Source organism: Neophocaena asiaeorientalis, unplaced genomic scaffold, assembly GCF_003031525.2.
Source record: "Neophocaena asiaeorientalis asiaeorientalis breed wild unplaced genomic scaffold, Neophocaena_asiaeorientalis_V1.1 scaffold196, whole genome shotgun sequence".
Lineage (NCBI taxonomy): Eukaryota > Metazoa > Chordata > Mammalia > Artiodactyla > Phocoenidae > Neophocaena > Neophocaena asiaeorientalis.
The window spans coordinates 3653065-3679449 of record NW_020173929.1 but is presented as its reverse complement, the minus strand read 5'-3'; the positions used below and the strand labels follow the sequence as shown (position 1 = coordinate 3679449).

Genomic DNA, 26385 nt, shown 5'->3' with positions numbered 1-26385 from the left:
CCCTGGTTTTTTTTTTTTTTTTTTTTTTTTTCTCCTAGCCTGTCGAGAACCAAAGATCTCAGACCTGGTGAGACGGAGAGTTCTTCCAATGCAGGTTCAGTCAAGGTGAGGTTGAAACACCTGAACTCTGCTTTAAAGGCGAATGAACGTTCCTCTCCCACCCCCTTTCCCCACTGGTGTTTGGCCAAAGACAGTCTGAGGTTTCTTAGGGACACTCAGTGCTGACTGGCCAAGGAAGAATAGGGCTCGTTAGATGGAGGCTTATTAGCCAGCTGCCTTTAGCCAAGAGGTAGCAACTGTTGGAAGATGCACAGATTTCACTGGATTGTGGGAAAGTAAGTGGTGGTGGGAAGCCAGACTTTAAGATGGTCTTTGAGGAACTGGATTTTAATACTCGAGTCTTCCTGAAATTACTACGTATTTATTATGCAGCCAGCTGTGGCTTAGGAAGATGTTCTTGGTAGTGACCAATCAGATGAGGCAGGCTGGTGGGGCCAGGAACCGGAGATGAATGACTTGCCCCTGACGAGGGATGTGAGGCCTCAGGGACACCCACCCAGCTTTTTTCCTGGAAAGATAGAGGTGGGGACCCCTGGTGGCAGCTACGGAACCTTACACCCATGGCTCCAGAAGGAACCTGCTTCCACTTGATTTCAACGAGGCTTAGTGCCTGGTTTCCTTCAGTTCCCTGCTTAGTTTTTACCTGGCAGAGAGACCTTTCAAGACCATCGTTTTAAAAATAGCAATCCCGGGCTTCTCTGGTGGCGCAGTGGTTGAGAATCCGCCTGTCGATGCAGGGGATATGGGTTCGTGCCCTGGTCCGGGAAGGTCCCACATGCCGTGGAGCTGCCGGGCCCGTGAGCCATGGCCGCTGAGCCTGCGCGTCCGGAGCCTGTGCTCCGCAACGGGAGAGGCCACAACAGTGAGAGGCCCGCGTACCGCCAAAAAATAAATAAATAAATAAAAATAGCAACCTCACCTCCACCCTGACTGCTGAGCTGACTTCTTTAGCCAGCGCTCTCTGACCTTTACAGAGCTCTCCAGTTTTCACCTTGGCATCCATCTCCACCTGTTGTCCTACTGACGTTTTGTTCATTTATTTGTTCAATTTCTGTCTCCCTGTACCCCACCAAAAAAATGTGAAAGTTGTAAGTGCAGGAACATTTTCTGTTTGGTTCATGCTGAATTTCTAGTTCCCAGAACGGTGCCTGCCACATGGTGGACACCCCCAGAATATTGAATGCATGAGTGAATGAATGAATGGATTGGATCAGTTGGTTCAAGATCTGCTGTCATCTCTCTTTAGCACTGGGTATTCTTGGGCAAATTCCTAAGCTTGCTGAGCCTTTAGTTCCTCTTGAAAAGTAAGGGTGATCACAGTAACATTTGTCTCTGGGGACTGTTAAGGATTAAATGCAAGGCAAATAGCTAGCATTTACTGGGTGTTTGCTCTGTGCCCGTTACACTTCTGAGTTCTTTACATATATTAGCTCATTTAATCTTCACTACAACCTCTGAGGTAAGTATTATTATTACCATTTCATTTTACATTTTATTACTTTTTATTACAGATGGGGAAACTGAGGCTCTGAGAGGGTGAGGAACTTGCCCAAGGTCACATTGCTAGAGGAAGGAGGAAACCCAGGATGCAAATCCAGGGTCTTCAGGGGCTGCTCCCTGATGCATGAAGCTTGAACTAAGCCTTATATAAAGGCCTTAAAAACGCCTTGCACCTATGAACACCTGTAAGCAGTATCTATTGCTTTTAGAAATGGTAACAGTGAATCCCAGTGACTGGAACTGACCCCAAACAAGTGATCTGAAATATTCAAAGTTCAGAATATTCCTTCATCTCTCACACTGCCTCTGGCTCTCTCATTCCATTTCCTTTTTGGGCAAGGCATTTCCTTGGGGACAGTGGCAATGGAATCCAGTGTTTCTACCCACCCTCCTTTCTGATCTTTGTGATTTACCTGGGGCTGGACTCTCCAGTAAGTATTCTTCCCAAGGAGACATCTTGGAGAGGAGGCCCAGAGCTGTTAAAAAAGACCACCACCGGGCTTTGCATTTTCTAAAGCGGTTGTAATGGGGGCTTAGGTGACAAGGTGCCAGGTGTCCCACGTAGATGAGAAAGCAAGCCTAAAACTTGGTTGTAAATATCTTTCTGGAAGATACGCTGCTGAGTGGGGATATGATGGTCTCCAGCAGCCAGGCTCACCCAGGAACCCCCAAAGGCAACGCAAACCTTCAACAGCCAAAAACTGTGTTTGTTTGCAAGTCCAGAAGCTCCCTGAACTGCAGACCTGGTTCTAAACTTGAGCTAAAGATTTGTTGGATGAAATCAACGTGGATGGAATGTTCGCTCTGAGCACAGCACGGTACAGACACGTGAAACAGATTTCTTACGATGGATTGGCACGGCAGGGAAACCAGGGTGGGAACCATGACTGCCCTGTGTTGCCTGGGGTACTGTCTTAGCTTCCTGTGTGCCCTTCAGCACTCCTACCTACCTCTCTGGGCTTCCTTCCTCCATTCATTAAATGGGATGAAAACACTGATTCCTAAAGGAACTCTAACTTGTCAGTTAATAGTCATTATGCACTGATACAAAATGAGCACAAGCTGTGTAGTGTGCATAGCTCTCTCCCAAGAATCCCAGAGTGGCCTCTGGGTGCTTCAACTTCAGGGCTCATTTAAAAGACCTTTTCACATTCGCACACAACGCTCCTTATTTCTCCCAGTCAATGTGCTCTGAGAGAAGGTTTTATTCTCTGAGGTGGACTAATTACATCTGCTAATTGCTAAATCAAGCTGCTGTATCAACACAGTTCAATTCGAATCAATTCCTGATACTGCCCCATTATGATAATGGTTAGAGAAAAGCAGCCGCTTGGATTTCTCCCCTTGAAATTAACTTCCTTTTTTGTTTAATTTCACTATTAATTTTTGTGTATGTGCACGTATAGCATACCTTTGGATAGCAGCTATTATGTCAGATATTATGCTCTTTGGTTAAAATCCAGGGCAGCCGGAGGCATGCCAGAAATGGAAATGGAGGGATACATTGAAGGTTGACGTGTACAAGAAAATCTGCTCGGTGGTAGAAGAGGCGTTCATGTGTGTGTGTGTGTATGAGAGGTGTGAGGGGAGAAAGGGAGAGAGACACACAGAGGATGAGATAGCTGTTTTCCCTTCCTCTGTAAGGAATGGGCTTGGATACTAAAAGAGCCACAATGACTGTCTCTGGCCCTCCTCTCTCTCCGGGCCGGGTGCTCCGATGTAGGGAGACGCCATTACACCAGCTATACTCATCAGCCTTCAGCAAGCAGAAGCTGCAGGACTCCTCCACCAAGAAGCCAGCCCTTCCCTTCGGAGACCTGCCCACTGGGTACCATTATCTGCATACCCAGATCCAGTATGAGTGCATCTCACCCTTCTACCGCCGCCTGGGCAGCAGCCGGAGGACATGTCTGAGGACTGGGAAGTGGAGTGGGCGTGCCCCGTCCTGCATCCCTAGTGAGTCAATGCCTGTCCTTGGTCTAGAGCAGCTTAGATCTCCCATTGCTGCCTATGAAAAGCCACTGACCCCATTGAAGACTTCTTTGGGAAAAACTCCTTGTCCAAAAGAACGGCCCTCTAACACTTTCCCTAGCTTGGTGAAGTCTGAAATTCCACAGTTAGAGCTTCCTTCCTTTGGCTTAAACTTGTTACCCAGGAGAAATGAACTCGTTAAATTGTAGACAAAGTTTTTGGGAAGTGGGGCATACTTTTTGTGGATAATTCTTTCATATTTACTTGGAGAAAAGGGACAGAGCAGTTATTAAACACCAAGTGGGGAGGGGGCTAAAGGTGCTAGAGGGCTTCTGGTGATATCTCCTTTGTTACCCTGTCTAACCCAGTTTTCATTCTCATCACCCAATGGTATTAATTAGGTTATTGTTATTAATTAGATTATGAGCTATTAATTACTCACAAGGTTATAATGATGATTACTGCAGTAATACATGGAAGTGTCTGGAATAGGGTCTTGCCCATACTAAGCTACCCCCATCCTCTTTGTCAAAGAAGAAGGATATGGCTTAGTTCGAGGTGGTCATCTTTATAGCAATAGTCATGATATTTGAATCTAACTGTTTGTATACATCATCTCATCCACTCTCCTCAAGAACCCTAGGAGACAGTTGTGATTACTGTATCCATTTTGCAGGCAGGAAGACTGAGGCTGTAAGAGATTAGGCAACTTGCCCAGTAAGTGGCTGGGGTGGTAAGCCTCCAATCGTAATCCTAGACTTTATAGTCAACCATGTCAAGGTGGTTGATTAATGTTTAAAGGGAAAAGAAAAACGGGTTAGATGCTCTGTGGTCTTGACATCCGTAGGGTCCACCTTTCCAGATTTGTGCTCTGTTGGGTGACTGACACATTCCCCTTTGGATGGGAAGGTCTGAGTTTATATTACTGAGCTGGTGCTTTCTCCATAGTCTGTGGGAAAACTGAGAACGTCACTGCTCCGAAGACCCAGAGGGCGCGCTGGCCGTGGCAGGCTGCCATCTACAGGAGGGCCGGTGGGGTGCACGGGAGCAGCCTGCACAAGGACACGTGGTTCCTCGTTTGCAGCGGTGCCCTGGTCAATGAGCGCACCGTGGTGGTGGCTGCCCACTGCGTCACCGACCTGGGGAGGGTCACCGTGATCAAGACAGCTGACCTCAAAGTCGTCCTGGGGAAATTCTACAGGGATGATGACCGGGAAGAGAAAAGCATCCAGAGCTTGCGGGTGAGAGAGGGCTGCAGCCTGGAAACCGGGTCTCTGGCTCAGCAACTCCCAGTACTGGGCGAGCAGTGACTGTGTTGGTCCTGTTACTCTAGCACTTTGGCATCCAGCCCAGGGTCTGGAAATATTAGGCACATAGTAGGTGGCTAATATATATTGACAGATACTAGAAACGGGCATCTAGAAAGACTATGGAGTCTTTTCCCCCTAAAATTGTTTTAAAAATAGGATAGTAGGGCTTCCCTGGTGGCGCAGTGGTTGAGAGTCCGCCTGCCGATGCAGGGGACACGGGTTCGTGCCCCGGTCCGGGAAGATCCCACATGCCGCGGAGCGGCTAGGCCCGTGAGCCATGGCCGCTGAGCCTGCGCGTCTGGAGCCTGTGCTCCGCAGCGGGAGAGACCACAATGGTGAGAGGCCTGCGTACCGCAAAAAAAAACAAAAAAAGATAGTAACAAATATCTTCTATCATTGGGGTCATCAAAATGTAACCACCTCTTATGTTTAGGACACTGTGCTAGGTAGGCTTTGAGGAAAAATAGAGACTCCTAATAAATTTGTAAAATTCTTCTCTTTCCCTGCCTGCCTCCCTCCCTCTCTTCCATCCACCCACTCACCCATCCAGCTCATCCATCTGTCCATCCATCCTTCCATCCATCCTTCCATCCATCCATCCATCCATCCATCCATCCATCCTTTGTTGAGTTCCCACAGCATGCCATTCGCTGGGAATACATACAGAACTGAATAAGGCATGGTTTTTGCCCTGAAGAGTCCACAGGCTAGGGGAAGAGACAGACCAGTATATTGTGACTAGTCCAACACAATAGAATCCCTGAGTAAATGAGCCCAAATGTAGTTGAAGGAATAGAACACATCTGTGAGAATGTTACGGCATATCACAGATGTAAGCTCCTAGAGGCCCCCGTCAAAGAAGATGATCAGCAAGGATGGGAACAATCAGGGGAGACTTTGTGGAAAAGTCTGTAGACCACCCTGGGTGTAGCTCTATCTTACTGGCTTGAGGGTAAATGCAGTGTTTACAGTGGACCAGATGTTGCAAACTGGTAGCCTGTAGGGGTTTGTGTTTTGATAGTGCTAACATATATTTTTTTAATCAGTTATTTGCCAACATTTAAAAACCAGGAGGTTTCAGCCAGAGATCTGGAGCCTATTCTCTGGCAAAATGAGCACTTCTGCATGGCAGTGGTCAGCTGGAGCGAAGTGGCAGCTGCCCCCTCTGCATGGGGCATGCACTCCCGTTCTCTGAAACCTCACCTGTCCACTCAACTTATTTAAAACAACCTGCCAGCCAGGCGGGCGTTTCAGTTTGCAACCCTGGGAATAGAGCAGTTGCTTTCTATGATCCCTTGAGAAAAGTATCTGTATAATTGTAGCTGTCTCTTAGACATTTTCTCTCAATCATTTAGCCCCGGGGCCTGCCTGTTCCTGTCACTATGGAGTTGGTTGCTCACAATTGCTGTCCATTCCTTACCTTGGTAGATTTCTGCAATCATCCTGCATCCCAACTACGACCCCATCCTGCTGGATGCGGACATCGCCGTCCTGAAGCTCCTGGACAAGGCTCGCATCAGCACCCGCGTCCAGCCCATCTGCCTGGCGGCCCCTCGGGACCTCAGCACCTCCCTCCAGGAGTCCCACGTCACCGTGGCAGGCTGGAATGTCCTGGCAGATGCGAGGAGCCCCGGCTTCAAGAATGACACGCTGCGCTCGGGGGTAGTCAGTGTGGCGGACTCGCTGCTGTGTGAGGAGCAGCACGAAGAGCACGGCATCCCGGTGAGCGTCACAGACAACATGTTCTGTGCCGGCTGGGACCGCACTGCGCCTTCTGACATCTGCACAGCAGAGACGGGCGGCATCGCAGCCGCGTTCTTCCCGGGGCGGGCGTCCCCTGAGCCCCGCTGGCATCTGGTGGGGCTGGTCAGCTGGAGCTATGACAAGACATGCAGCCACAGCCTCTACACAGCCTTCACCAAGGTGCTGCCCTTTAAAGACTGGATCGAGAGAAACATGAAATGAGCCTCAGGCCCATCAAGAAGCACTTCTGTGCATCCTTCCGTACGTGTGTTGCCCAAGGCATCGTGGACCTGAAATGTGAATCTGCCCATGAATTTGGCTGTGCCAGGGCTTCTGATGTCAAAACCAGTGGAGGGCGAGTCGAGCTTACTTTCTGGTAGGCCACTGCCTCCCTGACTGCTGGGACCATTTGGAAGATACCAGGGCTGCTTGCAAGAACTCAGTTTCTTCAAAATAGACTACATGAATAGCAAAGCAATCCTCCCCATTCATCCGGCCCCAGTGGCCTTCCCCACCTGCCCCTCAGTGGTGCGAATGCCATGGTCAGCTGTGGTCGAGAGAGGCTTGATTGGCTCCATCAGGTCTCCTCCAAGGCTCCAGCCAGACAGAGTTCCAGAGAGCCGCCTGCAGGACAGTCCCGGACAGCGGAGCCTGGCTGCGGCACTGGTGTCCGTGCACACTGCCACGTCCCAATCCCCTGTACACACTTTAATAAAACAAGGGTTGGCTTCTGACCCACGGAACGAATGTGCCATGGCTCTGATTCCTGCATGCAGCCTCTTTGAGCTACATATGTTGGGACCAATGGCTGGGTGGCAGCCCTTTAAGAGAGATCCTAGATTATCATTCCCAAACAATGCATAGAGCAAAGCCGATGCCATCTTTTCAATACCAGTGCTTGCAACTTGCCGGGCCTTCAGGTGGGGGAGAGGGAGGTCGGGCACCACCAGATAAGGCACAAACAGAGGAAAATACCAGGGATTTGAGGAGTTCTGGTGTCCCCTCTTGTTCTTATGTTCTAGATCAAGCACAAAACCCTGCTTTGAATCTCTAGAAATCTTTAGGGCCTATTTTCGTAGCATCTGAACTGGAATCACCTATATACTCACACTCGATTGAGATATGCCAAGAAACTGCAGCTTCATTCTTCTCTATAACTGATATGATTTTCCTTTCAAGCCCCACCCCTGGCTCCCACTGGATAGTGGAGGAAAAAAAGGTGAATTGAATCCAATCCAATCCCCGAAATGATCTTTTCAGGAACATTCTCTGTTTTGGGTGACTCACTCTTTTATCCTTTCTCCCCTACCCTCACCAGTTTCCTCCTTTCCAAGATGTGCCATGGAGGGTTACGTGACTTCTAGCCCCGGGACACACACAGTAGGACTCCTGAGTTCCTGGTGGTTCTTGGGTGTGTGTGGTGGGACTTTCTCATTCCTGGGCGTTTTGCCGACACTGGGTGCTCGTGTCTGTAACTACTGCAACTTGTGCTGTGTTCTCTGTTTCCCTGGGGCCGGCGGTCCTCCCCACTGACTTAGCTGCTCGTCAGGTCTGGCTGGCACTGATACTCCTGAGATCCGGGGGGACTCCGACTTGGCACTGGTTTGGGTTCCTCAGCCTCCTGGCCACAGTGACAGCCTTCTCCGTGGCTACCCAGCCTGACTTTCAGTAACCTCCTCTTCCTCCCCTGGGGGCTTGTGGGAACTTCTTGGTCTTTTCCTCACCTCCTGAGGCCTGAGAGTCAAGGGTTGGCACATTCGCCTCCTACAGACCCCAGCAGAAACATTACTCTTTCCTCTACTTATCAGAGAAAACTTTGACCCCAAGGACTTTAGCCCCAAGGCGGGAGGTCACATCTGTCTCCCAACCTGCCTCCTCAATTCTGTGTCTTTACATAATTCCCTGGGCCAGAAGAGAATTTCTGGTGCTTTCTCTTTGGGTCAGGCTTTCTTGGGGCTTTCCGTAGCTCACGTAGTCCTTCTTTCACCCACCCACTGTATCCTCATGGCTTAATCTCAGGGCAACGTATTACTTACCAACCTCTGAGTAACAAACATCCAACACGTAGTGGTTAAGCTGGAGTATTGGATTTGACCAATATATATCAGGCTGCTCAAAGGTGTTTTTCTTGCTGTTTTTAAGCCTAGAAAGTTTGGATCTCGAGAGGTGTAATGGAAGTCAGATCAAAATATCTAAATTCAAATTCCTGTCTTTCAACTTCTTTTAAGTGATCTTGGGCAAGTCACCTAACCCCTCCACCTCAGTTTGTCATTTGTTAGGTTGGCATGCTAAACTCTGTCTTTTGTAGTAGCGGTGATGGTGAAATGAGCTACTGTGTAAAGCAATGAACATAGTACCTGGCATACAGTTTGGTGCCTATAATAACTGGCAGGGGCAGGGCTGTCCAGCGGGGCACAGCTCCGTAAAGCCTCCACATCTGCCACGTCTCACCTGGCTGTCCATGCTCATACTTTCCATTCTTTAACTTGTCCTGACCCCTCACCTGGACCATCGCATTCCCTATTTTCTTGACACTCTCTTTACTATCTAGTGTCATTTTCCGTCTTTGCCTCACCACTCAGATTTGGTTCACATTGATGTCATCTCAGCTATGACTTTGTTCCCTTTAGAAGCTGAATCTGGCCCCCAGTCCTGGTGACACCACCTGGAGCTGCTTAGTTAATAGCCTCATGGCCACTTGCCACTCGCCCTAGATCCTTCTACCCCAGCACTGCTCTCACAGGCTGCAAGCACTCAACCAGACTAAACTAAGACTCCGGGTCAGGACGAGAGAGTCAGACACGAGCCTGTCCCTTGGCCATACCCGGCACTGGAGGAATCTCATCCTTCTCCCTTCATCACATGGCCCTTTGGTCTTAGGATAGAACTCCAAGGATGAGGAATCTCTTCTTAGCTGGAAATCTGGGGTGTATATCAGTCAGGGTTTTTTCAGACATTCAGAACTTTTAAGGGTCATCTAGAATAAGGGGTTACGATGGCCACATACAATTGTGGGCACTCGTGGCAAAGTCTTTTACAGGCTGTTGCCTTTGCATCTGATGTTGTCTGGATCCAACCGGCCAGCCGTTAGGAAGGAAAGCTGGGTGTGAAATTGGCAGAGCAAGGACAAACTGGAGCCCACGAGGACAAATGGAAACCTATGTTTGTCTCTTGCTGTCCCCAACCTTGATGATTTGAGTGACCTGTGCACACACACACACACCTGGTCCAGGACACTCGGAGGAGCCGGAAGAGGATTTCCAGCAGGTACGGGAGGAGCTGTGGGCCTGGGTGATGTCCCGTGCCAGCAAAAGGTGAACGAGCGGATCAGTGACATTTTGTATGAGCTACCACAGTGCCCGATGCTCTTCGCCAATTTCCAGAGCACGGAGACAGCTGTTCATTCACTCGCCAATTTCCAGAGCACCGAGACAGCTGTTCATTCACTCACCTTTTCAAATCTCATGTAAGTTTCTCTTGTGCCCGCTCTCACCTGGAGCCATACAGGGAAGGGAACTCTGCAAACATAGTTCCAGCCTCTGAGTTGACACGGAACAGAAGTCATCACGAGTCATGGAAGATGAATGCATGAAATACTAATGTGGTTGTCAACTGGGGACACCTCTGTGGAGAGCTGGAGAAGGCTCCTGATTCATCCAGAATGGTTTGGCTCTAATTTCTTTTGTAGTGGTTTTTTGTTTTGTTTTATACACACGAAGCCCCTGACATCTGACATTCTATCGGGGAGGTCTTGGCGCCTAGGAGCTGGCCTGGCACTCACAGCAAAGCTGTGGTGTTCTCCTGTCGAAGATCAATCGTTTCACAGGATGCCAGTATCAGTCCAGATCATTCTGTGACTCTGATGGATCAAGACAGAAACAAGACTGCTTTAGAACTTGTCTATGAAGAGACAAAAGCAAGGTTGTTATTCAAACCAAAAAATACCAACTATCCCCCTCTCCTGGTTAAGAGGAGTGACTGCGACTTCTTTACCAATGACAGTGTTAGCCTGTATTCTTCCTTCCTTCTACATGAGATTTATAAAGACAGCCGATTATAGAATTGTCCCCACTTAACTGTTAGCATGCGATCCAGAGCAAAACCCCACGTCCTCGGAACCTCCTCCAAATCACCTAATAGAAGCCCAAATCCTATAAGAAGTTCATTCTAATACTCCCTTGATGAAATACCCCCCATTTCCCCATGATGTGCCTTCTCTTTCACCTCAAGGAGCAATAAATTCAACTTGTTCAACTATAGGTGTATTTCTGGTGGTCTTTGGTCATAAGGCATTGAAAAATATATAGACACACGCATATACATATAGGTATACAAGTAAGAACCTTGCCTAAGTCATACAGAGTTTACTTAAATTTCCATACTCTATGTTAACATTTATATGATGCATAAAATTTAAGTAAACTCAGTATGATTTAAGCCAGATTCTTGCTTTCCTTAGGAGTGTCCAGGTTTACATATCAAGTGGACTTGCAAGAATTACTGAGTAGTCAACCCATATTGCTTTCTCTTACGTAAACTCCAACAGGAATCGAGAGCAAGCGGCGCTCCAAATAGGCCCGTGTTTTCAGTTAACTTGTCACTCACAGGGTACTTAGAACTTCAGTTGAGTCTCTGGAGTGGTGGATGGGAAGGAAGTAGGATGCTGTAAATGCAGGAAGAGCTTGGAAAGCACATAAGATTCAACATGGAGGGGAACTGGCTTAAAGAAGGGCCAATTCTTTCCCAACATGAATCCTCTATTGCAATGACAGGCCAGGTTGGCCAGCCAAGGTGAAGCCAGCCAGGGTGAGGCCAATTGGTGGTGGATCTCAAATGCTAGGATCAATAATCTGGCTTCTCATTGCCTATGTGCAAACATCAAGCTCATGTTGATGTCTCCAGGAGCGTGAAAGGATAGAAGTGGAATTCTAGAAAGGCCCATCAGGCTGGCTGTGCTAGACAGAGACAGCTTGATCTCAACTCCCAGCTCTGTCACTTACATGCTGTGACCTTGAGCATGACATTCAATCCCTATCCCACAGTTGTTCCATCTGCAAATGGGAGCGAAATGATATGAGGAGCCTGTGAGTTAGTGTGCATGTGAGTGGAGCATGTAGAGCAGCATCTGACCCACTGCGCTCTGTAAATATTGGCCACTGTTATGATGGTTGTTGTTTCCTTGCTGTTCTTGAAGGAGGGGGAGACTGGAGATGGAGAAACCAGTTATAAGAGACATTACGAGGGGTGGAGAGAGGAAGAGAGGCTTTAGAATGCTGTTGCGGCCCACGCATGTGGAAATACGTTTGGCAATCTGTGGGGTGAGCTTGACAACAGGGAAGGGTGGGCAGAAATAAATGGGCGCCACAGGTTAGAAGAACCAAGAGAGTTGAGAGCAAAACGCAGTGAGACTGTGTAAGTGGAAGTAGTCTGGATAAATTTCTAAGAAATAGTGCCAGAGCTTGCAGTGAGTTTTTACACATTTCCCCATCTGCACATATGTATGTGTACGTGTTTGCCGGGGAGTGTTTTTTTTTTTGGGGGGGGTGGCGTACAGGCTGGACTTTTTAAAAGGGATCAGGTGCCGCTGGACTAGTAGGAAATCTGCAGCCATCTTATCAACTCCTTCTCAGCATGAAACCTGTTGTTCTTTGGAGTTATGGGTATGAGGTTTGAATATGAATCTTTACAGTTCTTTGGGACATAAGAATTTTCATGCTTTCCAATTCATCACCTACTCAGAACTTAATGGGCCTTCCACAATTACCACCTACATCAGAATATTAGTCGATAAAATCTCTTCCATCCTGAATTCAATCAGGATTGTGAGTTCATTGATTTTCTGCCTGTCATTTATCCATCAACGAAAATTGATTGAGTGTTAAGGATTGAAATACTAAAGGTGGACAACATAGGCTTGGTGCTTGCCCTCAGTCATAGAATCCCAGAAATACATGAATAATCAGAAATCATGGTGACTACTAGGAAGGAACATACAGCATCTTGTAAAACTGTATAACACGGGTAATCGATTTAATCTGGATGGGGCGGGATAAAAGGTTGGCCCTCCTGAGGAAGTGATGGCTGAGTCGGGAAGGAGGTGACTAAGGAATGGATGGTGGGGAGTGGGGAAGAGCATTCCAAGCAGGGATGAGCATGTGCAAGGACGTTGAGAGGAGGGCACTTGGCATATCTGAAGAACTAGAGAACCAGTAAGGCTCTCTAAAAGCGTGGGAAAGCGTGAGGAGGGGAGCGGTGTGATGGGAGGCTGGAGATGGAGTTCCGGTGTGCATGGCCACCTGGGTAGCTGGGAGAATTAGGTGAGAAGGCACTGCTAGGACCACACTATGTATGTCAAACCCCATGAACTCCTAGAAATGTGCACTAGGAACTATTAGTGAGGCCATCAACTCGTCAACTATAGCCTTTGGCTTTGACTTTGGAGTTTTCTGTTGTCCTTCTAACCTGGACACGAATGAAGACCTTGAGTCTCATGGCAATAACACAACTGCATATTGTTCTAACGGAGAAATATCTTAAATGAGTATGAGATAAGCTAAAAGAAGGCTGACGGTCAATGCAAGAGGCAAAGAAGTGAGACACTTATAGCTTCCCTCCTGCCTTATTTTTTCTCCATCTTTAGTATCCTGTGAACATTTTGAGTGAAATACTTTTTGGATCCCTAGGGCTTGGGGAAGTTTATCTTTTTAGGGCTGTTGGAAAGACAAGAGCATTTTGGAGTGGTTTGGTAGCAATTTGTGGTCTCTTTTTGCTTTTCTTGGCAGTAGGACCTGCTTTCCCTGGCAGGGCTCTGCCCGGATGTGCTGTTGAGGCCCAGCATTTTAAGAAGAACATCTCAATGGCTGAGGTTTTTAAGGCTCACTTCACGTTTGTATTCCAATTCACCGAGTGTTTATCCAGAAGTTTGTGGACCAGACACGACGGAGAGCTTTGTCAACAAAGAAAAAAAAAAAAAGTCAGCAGATAAAATTAGGGAATAGCTTTCTCGGGTGAAGAGTAATTTTAGAGATTGAATTCTCAGAGGAAAAAAAAAAACCAGTGTTATATTCCTGAACTTATGGTTTCTAGGAAAAGATAACTCCAAACAAAAGAGAAAGAAAGAACGTTATTAATCCTTATTTAGAAAGGGGACAGGGTGTTACAAATAAAACAGTATCCATGTGCTAATAAATGAAACCTCCAAGTGAATTAGGGCCCTTCTAATTTACTGTTTTTACCCAAAGACATAATTCAGCCTTTAATTAAAAAAAAAAAAAAATATATATATATATATATATCCGAATCTAGAATCTCAACTTAAAAGTAAATTACCTGGTAGCTATCTTTCTCTTTCTCTTAATAAGGAAAATATCTTCAGAAGAAAAATACTTTTGGGATTTGATAACAAAGCCTCTCTCAGAATTACTAAGTGATTTCATAAAAGAAATGAATACAGATATTAGAACCAGAATCACATCACTGGATTTTCTGAGGTCACCAGAGCCTAGCTTGGGTCCTTGATTTGGTCCTTTAGCCAAATCATTTAGCACTTAACCACAGTGAGGTGGCATCAAGCAACGAAATCTCCCACAAAGATAAAAAAATTCTCTCCATCCTTTTGACCATCATAAAGATATCACTACTGAACAGTGTCCCAGCAGAACAAAGGGAAAGGAAAGATGCATAACTGGCATTCTTTGCCATGATTAGAAGGAACTGGGGGTAGAAATGAAAATACCAGCAATCACTCTCAAAAAGTATTTCTGCTTTATACGGAATCGAGCTACTAAAAAAGAGACAGTCACTCTAATTCAAAATTGTATGGTTTTTATGCTGGGCATAAAGAATTTGCACCAACCCTGACATTTACCCTCAAGCCATCACCTAGAAGAAGATGCTGACATCTAGGAATGATAAACCAGGAACTCACGATTCACCTTTTTCCATTGTGTCCTCTCCTCTTTCATCTTTGTGAAGTAAATGGAATGAATTCACACTCCTTCCATTAGAATTCATCAGGCAATAAGTGTAGCTAACAAATGTTTTAGTCTTCCTGAGCCTTCTAATTAATGGTGGAAACCATCTACTAGGTGGCTTCTGCCTGAAGAATGGATTATATTTCGACCAAGTTCTCAGTCTGAACTGAGATTTCTCTGAAGTGGCATCTCTTTTCTCATCAGCGTAGAGAGTCAGGTAAAAATAGAACTCCCTTACTTCTCTTCTGCTAATGTGTGTTAACAAGAAAAGAGTGAATGAACTCAACTTGTATCTTACTGCTCCAAACACCCCTGAGAGGGATGATTCCCTTTATTTTCTATTCAGTGACCACACTGGACAGGCTCATCTGTAGCTGTACTGTGTTGTTGGATCTGAAGCGTTACCACTATTATCACTTCTGAGTGATGACAGCCTGGCAGCCAGGAGGCTGACATAATAAAGATGACAATAGCTATCGCTGTGTGCCAGGAGCTGTGCTAGTGCTTTATGTGACATCACCTCCTTTAGTTCTCCTCTGAGCCCAGTGGATGGGGTCATTGCTAGTCCCATCAATATCCAGAAGGTTAAGTGACTTACGTTCATTCAAAACGAAAAGAGGGAAAGTTGGATTCCCTTTGAAACTCACTGCTCCAAATGTGGTTGAGATGAATGGTTCCCAGGTCAGTCTAATTCTGAAGGCCATGTTATGACTTCTACAGAGACCACCTTTGCATTCTTTTTTTCTTTTAAATTAACATCTTTATTGGAGTATAATTGCTTTACAATGTTGTGTTAGTTGCTGCTGTATAACAAAGTGAATCAGCTATATGTATACATATATCCCCATATCTCCTCCCTCTTGCGTCTCCTTCCCACCCTCCCTATCCCACCCCTCTAGGTGGTGACAGAGCACCGAGCTGATCTCCCTGTGCTATGTGGCTGCTTCCCACTAGCTATCTATTTTACATTTGGTAGTGTATATATGTCCATGCCACTCTCTCACTTCGTCCCAGTTTACCCTTTCCCCTCCCTGTGTCCTCAAGTCCATTCTCTATGTCTGCATCTCTATTCCTGTCCTGCCCCTAGGTTCTTCAGAACCTTTTTTTTTTTTTTTTTTTAGATTCCAGATATATGTTAGCATACAGTATTTGTTTTTCTCTTTCTGACTTCACTCTGTATGACAGACTCTAGGTCCATTTACCTCCCTACAAATAACTCGATTCTTTTTATGGCTGAGTAATATTCCATTGTATATATGTGCCACATCTTCTTTATCCATTCATCTGTCGATGGACACTTAGGTTGCTTCCATGCCCTGGCTATTGTAAGTAGTGCTGCAATGAACATTGTGGTACATGACTCTTTTTGAATTATGGTTTTCTCAGGGTATATGCCCAGTAGTGGGATTGCTGGGTCATATGGTAGTTCTATTTTTAGTTTTTTAAGGAACCTCCATACTGTTCTCCACAGTGGCTGTATCAATTTACAATCCCGCCAACAGTGCAAGAGGGTTCCCTTTTCTCCACACCCTCTCCAGCATTTATCGTCTGTAGATTTTTTGATGATGGCCATTCTGACTGGTGTGAGGTGATACCTCATTGTGGTTTTTATTTCCATTTCTCTAATGATTAATGATGTTCAGCATCCTTTCACATGTTTGTTGGCCATCTGTATATTTTCTTTGGAGAAATGTCTACTTAGGTCTTCTGCCCATTCTTGGATTGTGTTGTTTGCTTTTTTGATATTGAGCTGCATGAGCTGCTTGTATATTTTGGAAATTAATCCTTTGTCAGTTGCTTCACTTGCAAGTATTTTCTCCCATCCTGAGGGTTGTCTTTTCGTCTTGTTTATGGTTTCCTTTGCTGTGCAAAAGCTTTTAAGTTTAATTAGGTCCCATTTGTTTATTTTTGGTTTTATTTCCATTTCTCTAGGAGGTGGATCAAAAAGGATCTTGCTGTGATTTATGTCATAGAGTGTTCTGGCTATGTTTTCCTCTAAGAGTTTTATAGTGTCTGGCCTTACATTTAGGTCTTTAGTCCATTTTGAGTTTATTTTTATGTATGGTGTTAGGGAGTGTTCTAAAAATATGGAACGCTTCACGAATTTGCGTGTCATCCTTGCGCAGGGGCCATGCTAATCTTCCTTGTATCGTTCCAATTTTAGTATATGTGCTTCCGAAGCGAGCACACACCTTTGTATTCTTAATACAATGATCTGGGGCTGCTGCTGTGAAGATTCTCCTCCCACCAGTTATCACCCTAAACTCTCTTCTTTTTCTAAAACCTTTTTATTTTCAATTTAGTTTCTCCACCGTCTCTCTCAGATGCTCTTGGCTTCAGGGCCAGTGCTGTGAGAGAATATTCTTTCCTCTAAAATAGAACACTGTACGAGGATTTTCATTCATGGTTTTCATTCATACTAAAAATAGCTCACAGTTTTGAAAAATTAGCATACTCATTTTAATTGTCTTGATGAAAGGGCCTCCAGCATCCTCTCTGCTTTATGTATTTCTTAAAAACCTTAAGGTGTTTATTTTATAGTCTTAATGATCAAGCCAAAGTTTCAAAAGACAGATCCAGACATGCTGCTCTTTCTCTGGGTCACTTTCTCCTGATAAACTTTGGACATTGAGACATTTCTCCTCTGTTGTCATCAGGAAGGGGAATGGGCTTATTTAACAGCCTTTTATGGGAAAACAGTGTAGGGCTTTTTTTCTCTTTTCTATATTAGGAGTCCTCCCACCCCCCAATCGGAGACGCGATAACCAATCTCAAGCAATCTGAAGGAAAAGCAAGACGGGGAATGAATTCCTTAGAAGAGCAAATAAGAGAAGGGGACGCTTTTATCCCTTCTTTGGTTCAACTAATCTCCTATTACGATTGGAGAAGAGCACTGAGAATTATAGGATTTAGGACTGGAACCTTTGAGGCCATCTGGTGATTTCTTCCATGGTATAAATATACCGTCTTCTAATCTGTAGCAAATGGTCTGGCTGAGTCCTCTCTGCTAGAAGATCCTCCGTGGTGGAGAGGACCCTGCATGGGGGCAACCTGTTCCAGTAATGATGACATTATTATTGCTATGGGTTGCATAGCAGAGAGGTTAAAAGCAAGGTTCTGCAGGAAGGCTGCCTGATCTCCAACACCAGTTTTGCCCCAGCTTCATTTGTTGGTCCTGTAGATTCCTTCTCCGACTGTCTCCATCCTGCTCTGCTCCTCGGGAGGTTGAACTACAAGGTCTGCACATGAGTTGTGCCAATGTGCTCTCTTGCCCTCTGCTTCCAGCTTTGGCCAACAGGCAGCCCCGCAGGGGAGAGAACAGGAGGGAAGTAGGGGTCAAGTTATTTATTCCCAGGCCCCCTTCCAGCAGGTCGCCATGGCAACAGTTTATGTCAGCTGGAACTGAGCGCTCCCTCTGGGTTCAGGTTAGGGTGGGTAATGGTGCCCCACTGTTACAGTCTGTGGGCTCTGCACTATCCCTTAGAGTTTCCCTATATCCTTCCCATACCCTTCTAAATAGTCTCTTTGTTAAACTTTGCACAACGTACTTAATTTGAATATGCCATCTTTCTCTAGCTGGGACCTTGACTGACACAACCACTCACTAACTGCGTAATGCTGGGCAAATTCTGTAACCTCGCTTGGACTCAGTTTTCTCCTCTGTAAAATGGGGGTAATAATAATAATATACGCTGTAGAAGGACATCTTAAGAATCAAATGAGATAATATATATATTAAGAATCAAATGAGATAATATATATATTAAGATACTTTGAATCAAATGAGATAATATATATATTAAGATACTTGTTATTTAGGACTCAGCAAATGCTAGGGTAATGCTCCAACATAGTCTCCAACTGGGACCATGAAGTCCCAGCCTAAACACTACCGTAATTCAACCGTGGTAAGTCACTTCTCACAGCTTGGGTTAAGCCTTAAGTCAACCATCAATAAGGCAGAAAAGAAAAAAATCCCTCAGAGTAAAAACTAACTTTGAACATCCCTTACGTCACCTATCAGAGGACACTACAGTCAGTTTTTTTGGTATTCAGTCCTGCATTGTAGTTTTTATTCCTGCTAAGTCTGAGAACCTGTGGGCAAGACTTAAGGTAAATCAGCATGCAAATGTGAGAGCATCCCACCTCTTCTGCTTTTGCCATAACCATGGAATCCCTAGAGGAGACTGAGAGATGCTAGAAAATTCGAAAGTGTTCTTACTGGCTTGTAGGGTTGACCTCGTTCTGTTCTCATATCAGGGCTTTATCGACTTAATGCTGGCTGGGAGATTTGTATAGTTTGTTGTGAAGATAGAAAGGAGTTAATGGGGTTACACTTTAGGTGGCTTGAGGGGAGGCTAGATTTTCACATGGGCTCAGTGGGAAATTAAACAGGGTGTGTGCTGCTGTTCCCACAAGTCCAGGATGACCCTTTCTTGAGCACTTAAGATGTGCCAGCCTCAGAGCTAAGCACTTCCTACATGTTAGTTATCCCATTTTAACCTCACGGCAACCACGAGGTGGTATTATTATGTTCTCTGGTTTTGAGATGAGGAAGCTGAACACCTCAAGTGCCCAGCCTAAGAATACACAGTTTAATTGACGCCAGGGACAGTATTTGATGCATGTCTGCCTGACCCAGAGCTGAGTTTGGATCCGGCACCGAGGCAGTGTGGGAGTGTGGCTTACCCTCAGTGTTCCATATATGTGCAAACTGAGAAGAAAACTCCATGTTTTATAGCTTTTCATGTTAGTTGTCCGCGATAGCACACACGTGTTTGCCTGGATAGATTTTTAAATGCCCTGTATTTGGCGAGAGGAGGGTCAGCCTGGTATCTTCCTATTGTCTCTGCAAAGGCTAAACACACCAATCTGCTCCAAGTACTCCCCAGGGCCATGTTTCTGGACCCCTTTCCATCTTTTTGAATCATCTCTAGTCCAGTGGTTCCTGATGCTGGCTGCACAGTAGGGGAGGTTTCACCTGGGGAAGTTTAAAAAAAAAACAAAACCTGAGTCAGGGCCCTTCTCCAAATCTCTGGAAGGTGGCCCTAGCATTATTGTTTCTAAAAAGCTCCCTCAGTACATTTTAATGTGCAGTCCATATTGAAAAGCACTCCTCCAATTTGCTTAAAAAATGAAGAATTAGTGGGAACGTTGGCAGGGCCCTCTGGAGCAGGGAAAAAGAATCAGTTCCTTCTAGTTAATGATTATTATCCAGAATTATCTGTGGCAAATTCCACATGAGTTAATAGGCCTCATCTCGAAGGGCAGCTGAATGAAAATGTCTCTCAAGTATAAGACGGGTGTCAAGGTTCCCAAACATAGCCGTTTGCAGGAAAGGTGGCAAAGTGGAGCCACTTCTCCTGTCTAATCTGGCCATGCTTGTTGGTTCACTGAATTCTCTCAGGTCCTGAACACTGAAAATATAATTAAGACTGTTTTTCAATTGGATGGTTTAAAAAGTGAAATCAGCTCCATTTCCTTTTCTCTGGTCTTTTACTTAACTCTGTTTCTGTACCATCAGGTGTGTTGCCCTTGGCAGTGAGAGCTAAGGAATGGTGCTGCTAAGCCCTCCCCACCTGTGTGCAGATACTGAGGAATTCTGATGGAGGTCTTCCTTTGTGCTCATTGTAAAGGGGGTTGAGGTAGTGCTGCTGGGATCATTAACGTCTAGAGAGACGCCCATGGCTTTGTTTTCCAGCTGCCACCTCGGCAGAAAGGGCAGCAAAATCCCTAAATTATTAAGAGAAAATGAGACTGTACATATTCTGCACTTGACAACTTCACATACAAAGTCACACATCCACTCCTGACAGGACTAGAGAGAAGGCAGTACCAAGCATCACACGAAGGTTCAGGAAGGTCGTTTTTCATCTACAAATTATTATAAATCACAACTAAACTTTAAAAAAGAAAATGCACAATTAGAGGTGATATGAAGGGTCCTAGGATAGATATGATATAGGTCTGGTTAATCTAATGGGGCACACAGGAAAGAGAGAGAGAGCAGGAGGGAAGGGGAGAGATGGAGGAAGATGTTTGGATTCAGATTTTGGGAAGGGAGGTGAAAGGAGGAGGTGAGCAGAAACGTTTTAAAACCTTCTATTTAGTTCTTTTCTCTTGTTATTTCTCTAATCTGCCTATTCACCCTTGGATATTGTGCTCAAGAAACTATCCTCCAAGGAACCTCAGATTAAACTGAACAATTTTTGAGGGTTTACTGGGTGCCAGACTCTAGTTAAGAGCTTTGCGTATCTTTTACATTTCATTTCGATTTCTTAGCTATGCGAGGTTGGGAATGGTACTTCCGTTTTGCAGATGGGATGAACAGCAGTTGAGGACTTTCCTCCCAGATTATTCCACTGGAAGGTGAACTCAAGCTCTCAGATACCAGCGTCAGGCATTTAACCACGAAGCGTCCCCGCTGAGTCTCCAGCTCCCCTGGCACGGTCCCCGGGATGAACTCCGCGAGTTTCCACGTGGCCCGCTTCATTCGGTCTTCGTAAAGGGGTCAGCACAGCCACGGGCCTGGAGAGCTCCTCTCCCGGGGAATAAGACTAGACAGGCGGCGACTGAGGACACTACGGGCGTCCCAGACCCCCTCCCGGAGGAGCCTGGAAAATTCCAAGGGGCAGGCTTGCACCACAGATATCTCTCGGGCGCGTTGACACTTTGCAAATCTCTCTCAAGAGAGCCTGTTTAATTCTCACCGCGGCCCTGCAAAGGGGGTTATTTTGGCCCCATTTTCCAGAAGAGGAAATTGAGGCCTGCCCTCCCCGCGGTGGGTGTCTGTAGGTGTCTGCCTCTTCCTAGAGACAATAAAATCTGCACGGATTTTGTCTTTATTATGCAAAGCCGGCGTGGAGGCTCGGACCCTCCCTTGACAGAGCCCATCTGTCTCTGCGCGCCGCCCCCGGGGCACAGAAGCCTAAGGCAAGCGGAGCAGAGTGGGTGAAAACGCGTCCCCACCACTTGCCTCGCCGTCTCATCGCGCCTTCCCCTACAGCGCCCCGGAGGCCGACCTCCCTTGGCTTAAAAAAAAAACCCAAAAAACTACATCCTCCCCAGCACCCGCCCGCCGCCCCAGGGAGTTGCATTAATATTAATCCCGATGCATAATTGAAGGCCGGAGATTTACTCGGGCCGTGGCGGGGGAGGGCGCACAACTGGGCTGTATTTCGGCCGCGCCACTCGTGTTTTGGCCGCTTGGGTTCCGCGGGGCCTGGTACCCAGGACGTGGGCGGGGGCGGTGGGTGTGCCGCCTGTGAGGATGAGCTTGGGAGTGAAGTGAGCCGGAGCGAGTGTGCCAAGGAGTGAGACGGGGTGCTGGGGGCTGCTCCAGGGAGGCGGGGATGGAGGGGCATCCCAGGTCTCCGCGACGTGGCTTGTGCTTCGCCCAGCGCGGGGTGACCCCGGGCCACGCGGGCTTGAGGGGAACAATAGAGACTCCTTAGATCCTGGGCTCCTGCCACGGACGGCCCAGGCCTTCCCGGGAGACGAGCGGGGCTTCTTTGCTTATTTGGCTAATTTATGGCGAGAGGCTGGGGGTAGGGATGGCAGAGGAGGGACGGCGTCTGGAGACGGGGGGCGAGGGGGCGGCAGTTAAAGGAGTCTCCTGAGGCGGCGGCGCTGGTGATGTCAGCTCTCGATGAAAATAGAGAGGGATCGCCTGCAAATCCCCCGCTCCGGCGGGGCTAAACCTTGCAATCCCTCCCCGACCGGCGCGGAGCCAGGGCGCAGCGGCCTCCACCGCCTCCCCCGGCGCGCACACACACCCACACACCCGCGCACGCACGCACACACTCCCCTGCACACCCACGGCACACGCACTCGCCGCCCTCCCCTGCCACCGTCCTCCGAGCCCGCGCTCCGCCACTCGCCCCGCGGCGAGCCCCACAGCAAATACAGGTGGCAGCGGCGGCACGTCGTCCCTGCGCGCACTCCCGCAGCCCGGGGGACGGCGCTCTCTCGGGGAAGCCACCCTCCGAGGTCCCCCCAACGCCCCCCCGAGCGCCCAGCCAAGCCCCAGCGAGGCCGGCGGAGGGAGCGCGGTGCCGAGCGGAGACGCGGCTTAGCTCCGGCTGGAGCCTCTTGCGCCCGCTGAGGCGCTAAAGGGCTTACCCCGGAGGGGGGTGGAAGGGCGGGGAGAGGCTCCCCCTTAAATACCGCGCTCGGCCACACTCGCGCGCTCACCCCGGCACCCGCTCACTTCTCGTCCGCCGCTGCCGGATTGTGCCGAAGAGGAGGGGGCGTTCCCCAGGCCATGGCATCCACAGAAGGGTGAGGGGCTTTTTCTCTGTACCCGCAGCGAAGCGGGGGGCGCGCGCGGTGTGGTGTCCGCCTATCCGGGATGGGAACAGAGAGACGCCGGCGCCGGGCCTCGGAGACGGTGGCAGAGCGATGGCCTGGCTGGGGGTGGGATGGTGGGATGGTGGTGGTGGGGGGAATTGATTTTCTTTCGAGAAGCTTGCTGCTTAACCCTTTGAAGATGCGAGAGACGGAGGATTGCTTTATTTTAATTAAAAAGGTTCGGTGGAGGTGTGAAAAAGAGTGACGAAAAATCCTGTTGAGGTTACTTTTGAGATTTGAAAACAATAAGGGATTGGGCACAGTAAGAGCGGCAGACATTGCTGAGGGAAGCAGCACTTGGAGCGCGGCGCCGGTTGTATGGTGGGGACCGGCCGGGAATGAATGAGCTGGGACCCGGGCCGGGGCGGGGCGAAGACCAGCGCGCGCCGTCTTGAATGTCAGATTTGCAGAGTCGCGGAGTAGATACCCGGCCTGCTCCGATCTCTTCATGTCCCTGGATGGCGGAATCTCCCTGGCCAGTGTTAAGGAAAAGTGGAAAAGATTTGGGTGCTTCCCGGGTAGAGGCAGGAAAATCAGTGGCTTTGGGCAGGGACAGGAGTCCCCAAACTCCAGCGGAGCGTTGACCTCCCCCCCCACCATTCTGCCCGCTGTCTTGGAGTTGTCTCCTGCCTCCTGAGGCTGCAGTTGGATGGAGAATGATCCCAATGATAAATAAAGGGAGTGTCTTTAGCAAGAGGGAGATGGGGCTGCAAGAATCCCTTGAATACTCGTACCTCAAAGGAAGTGTCCAGAACAACGTCCCTGGACCAGTATCTCCCAGGAAACTTTCCCAGCTCGGTAGAGTCTGAGTAGGAATGAAAGACTGGTTGCGGAGCTCAGCCCTTTGGTTAATTCACAAAAGTGCACTAGATACTTGCAAGAGACCACTGGATCCATATTAAGTGGAAAGCAAATATCAGAGCCTCCTCTGAGCACAGGTGGAAGGTCCTTGGTGCTGGAGCTTTCCAGGGCTTCTGCCTAATAAATTTTACCAACTCTGCAGGCTTGTTTTGGGGGGAATGGGTCTCTAAGTAGGAGTACAGAGCGGCTCCAAAGTTAGATCTCTAGACTTCAACCTCGAGCGAAGGGCAAATATTTCTAAAACTGTCTCTCTGTGTCCAAGAGAAGGGACTCTTCCCTTTTCTGGCCCCTGGAGTCCTTCCAAAGAGGGGCTGGCACCTTGTGGTTGCATGAGATTTCTCCTCTTTTTGTCCTAATATTTCAACAGTGTGGACCTTTTTGATTATTAGTTCTCCAAAGAGATGCTCCAGGAAGATGCTTGTGTACAAGGAGGGCGGTACATTGTGCTAACACAGATCTCTAGAATTAAATATTCAGAGCTCATATGTCTCAACCCCAGTGTCTTTGCCTGTTTAATTAAATAGTCTTTCATATTAGAAAAGATATAAAGGCATTTCTGGCTGCCTTAAGGTCCCTTCTAGATTTGTCCCTGCTTGTAAAGGCTAGGTTGGAAAACATCGGTGAAAGAGATTGATGATGGCAGTCTTTCAAATCCTGCATCCTTATTTCGATGGCCAGATAGTAAAGGGAGAGGTTAAGACAACAACAAAAATCCCCAAATTAAGTGTGTTTACCTCACCTGTGTCCTAAATGAGACCTGCCCAATGATGACTCTATATTTGATTTAAATATAGAGCAGAAGTGATTCACATTCAATTAATTAATGTTGTGTTATACACTCTGCATAGTCAGGAAAAGATTGGTCAAAGGAATTTGCATTTAGGAGAGGAAAGAATTGAGAACATTTGAAAGGCTGGGAAACAAATACAGAAAGAGCATGACACATTGTCACTTCAGAGCAGTTAGTGATGAGCAGGTGACATTCTCAGAAGCCCTGGTCTTTCCTTTTTTCTTCTCTTCCTTTCTTCCATCTTTTCTTCCAGGTGCATTTACTCAGTACTTGTTGGGTAGACCTCACATGCTAGGCACTCTAGGGGGGCTACAAAGACACAAGACTTTGATTAGTAAATTGTTCACATGGTTTAGTGAGATTCTCTCGCCTCTTCTGATGTCTTTGGTTAATGTGCCTTACAGAGGGACGTTCACTAAGAATCCTCAAGCTGGTTGCCTTTGTTAGCCTGTGTCTTCTAACAACGTTGAAACTGTTTCCTTGAGACGTGCATTGCTGAGAAGGAAGCAAAAATAACAATAGAGTCTTATGCTTTCAATGTATGTATTTTCCAAATTTTTTTTTTTTTTTTTTTTTTGCCGTACGCGGGCCTCTCACCGTTGTGGCCTCTCCCGCTGCGGAGCACAGGCTCCGGACGCGCAGGCTCAGCGGCCATGGCTCATGAGCCCAGCCGCTCCGCGGCATGGGGGATCTTCCCAGACCAGGGCACGAACCCGTGTCCCCTGCATCAGCAGGCGGACTCTCAACCACTGCGCCACCAGGGAAGCCCCAACGTATGTATTTTCAGTTCAACTCTGTTTGATCCAGAATGTTTGGGGAATGGAAGAATATGGCAAACTGACCATTCTGGTCACCATTTATTTGGTGATGTAGTTACAGTCAACGGCATACGCTGATCACCAATTTTGAAAGAATTATTAGAAGCAATAGTGACATCTTATGTTTGTTTAGCACTTCCCTTTCAAAGCTCATTAGTGTACATCATCACATTTGATTCTTCCAGTAACTGTGAAGTAGGCGGTCCAATGAGGATGGACTTTGAGAATAAACTGATATAGAATGTAACGTCATCTTTCCCAAAAGATTCAAGGACTTGGCCGAACTTGGGAGTTATCGTCTGGAAATGTCAATTATCCTGGAAGAGTGTGCTAGGCATGTCTGGAGCAGGAGATTACCAGCCTTCTCTCAAAACTTCAGCATACACTGTGCAAATTGCCTTGTGGAATATTCTTATTATCAGCCTGTGCACTTGGTCATTGCCTTTGCAAAGCATGCTCAAACACGGTCTGGTTATTTGAGGTTTCTGATGATTTGGAATTGGGATTATTAGCATCCAGCTTCTAGAAAACTCAACAGTGGACCCTTTGGTAGTTCCCAGGCCCTGAGAGGTATTTTCCTGCAAAGCAACGTCTAATTTGATAGTTGAGCATTCTGTTTTTCTGAGTCCTCAGACACGGCTAGAATTATGGTTTTGGCCCCTGATCCGAATTGGAAAGAGATTATCAGTAGTTGGTGGCAGACTGGCTAGTGTCCATTATAGACTGAATTATGTTGGAGCATTCAGATGCTGTAGAGGCAGGCATTTTAGAACTACGTTCTGGGGGTGGGAGACAGCTAGGTCACCATGTGTGTCACAGGTCCAAGGCGATCTATGTTCTGATAAGCTCCCAGGAGCCAAGGGGTCAGAGCGAAAGCCATGTGCGAGGGCTTGGGTTTCAATTTGACTTAGAAAGCCAGCGAAACAGAAAACTGCTGACAGCAGAAAAACCCCACAAGAGAGATCCCTGGATGTATTATTTCAAGCAAACAAAAGCAAAACGTAACGATT

At 47.2% G+C, this 26385-nt stretch overlaps 2 protein-coding genes and 1 non-coding gene across 3 annotated transcripts in view; 2 read left to right on the top strand and 1 right to left on the bottom strand.

The window, feature by feature from the left end:
• PAMR1 (peptidase domain containing associated with muscle regeneration 1) overlaps positions 1-7328 on the top strand; it is a 69863-nt gene extending 62535 nt beyond the window's left edge. Inside the window, exons 8-11 of the mRNA XM_024752593.1 lie at positions 39-105; positions 3284-3516; positions 4480-4772; positions 6270-7328. Coding sequence (XP_024608361.1) covers positions 39-105; positions 3284-3516; positions 4480-4772; positions 6270-6806 — 1130 coding nt within the window. The 3' untranslated portion in view covers positions 6807-7328. The remainder of the gene's footprint in view (positions 1-38; positions 106-3283; positions 3517-4479; positions 4773-6269) is intronic.
• A 9310-nt stretch (positions 7329-16638) lies between these two features.
• On the bottom strand, positions 16639-16745 carry LOC112404595 (U6 spliceosomal RNA). The gene has a single exon (XR_003004128.1). It is a non-coding gene; the product is annotated as a U6 spliceosomal RNA (small nuclear RNA).
• Positions 16746-22191: 5446 nt separating this feature from the next.
• SLC1A2 (solute carrier family 1 member 2) overlaps positions 22192-26385 on the top strand; it is a 141742-nt gene continuing 137548 nt past the window's right edge. The window contains exon 1 of the mRNA XM_024752588.1: positions 22192-22837. Within this exon, the coding sequence (XP_024608356.1) occupies positions 22821-22837 (17 nt within the window). The 5' untranslated portion in view covers positions 22192-22820. The remainder of the gene's footprint in view (positions 22838-26385) is intronic.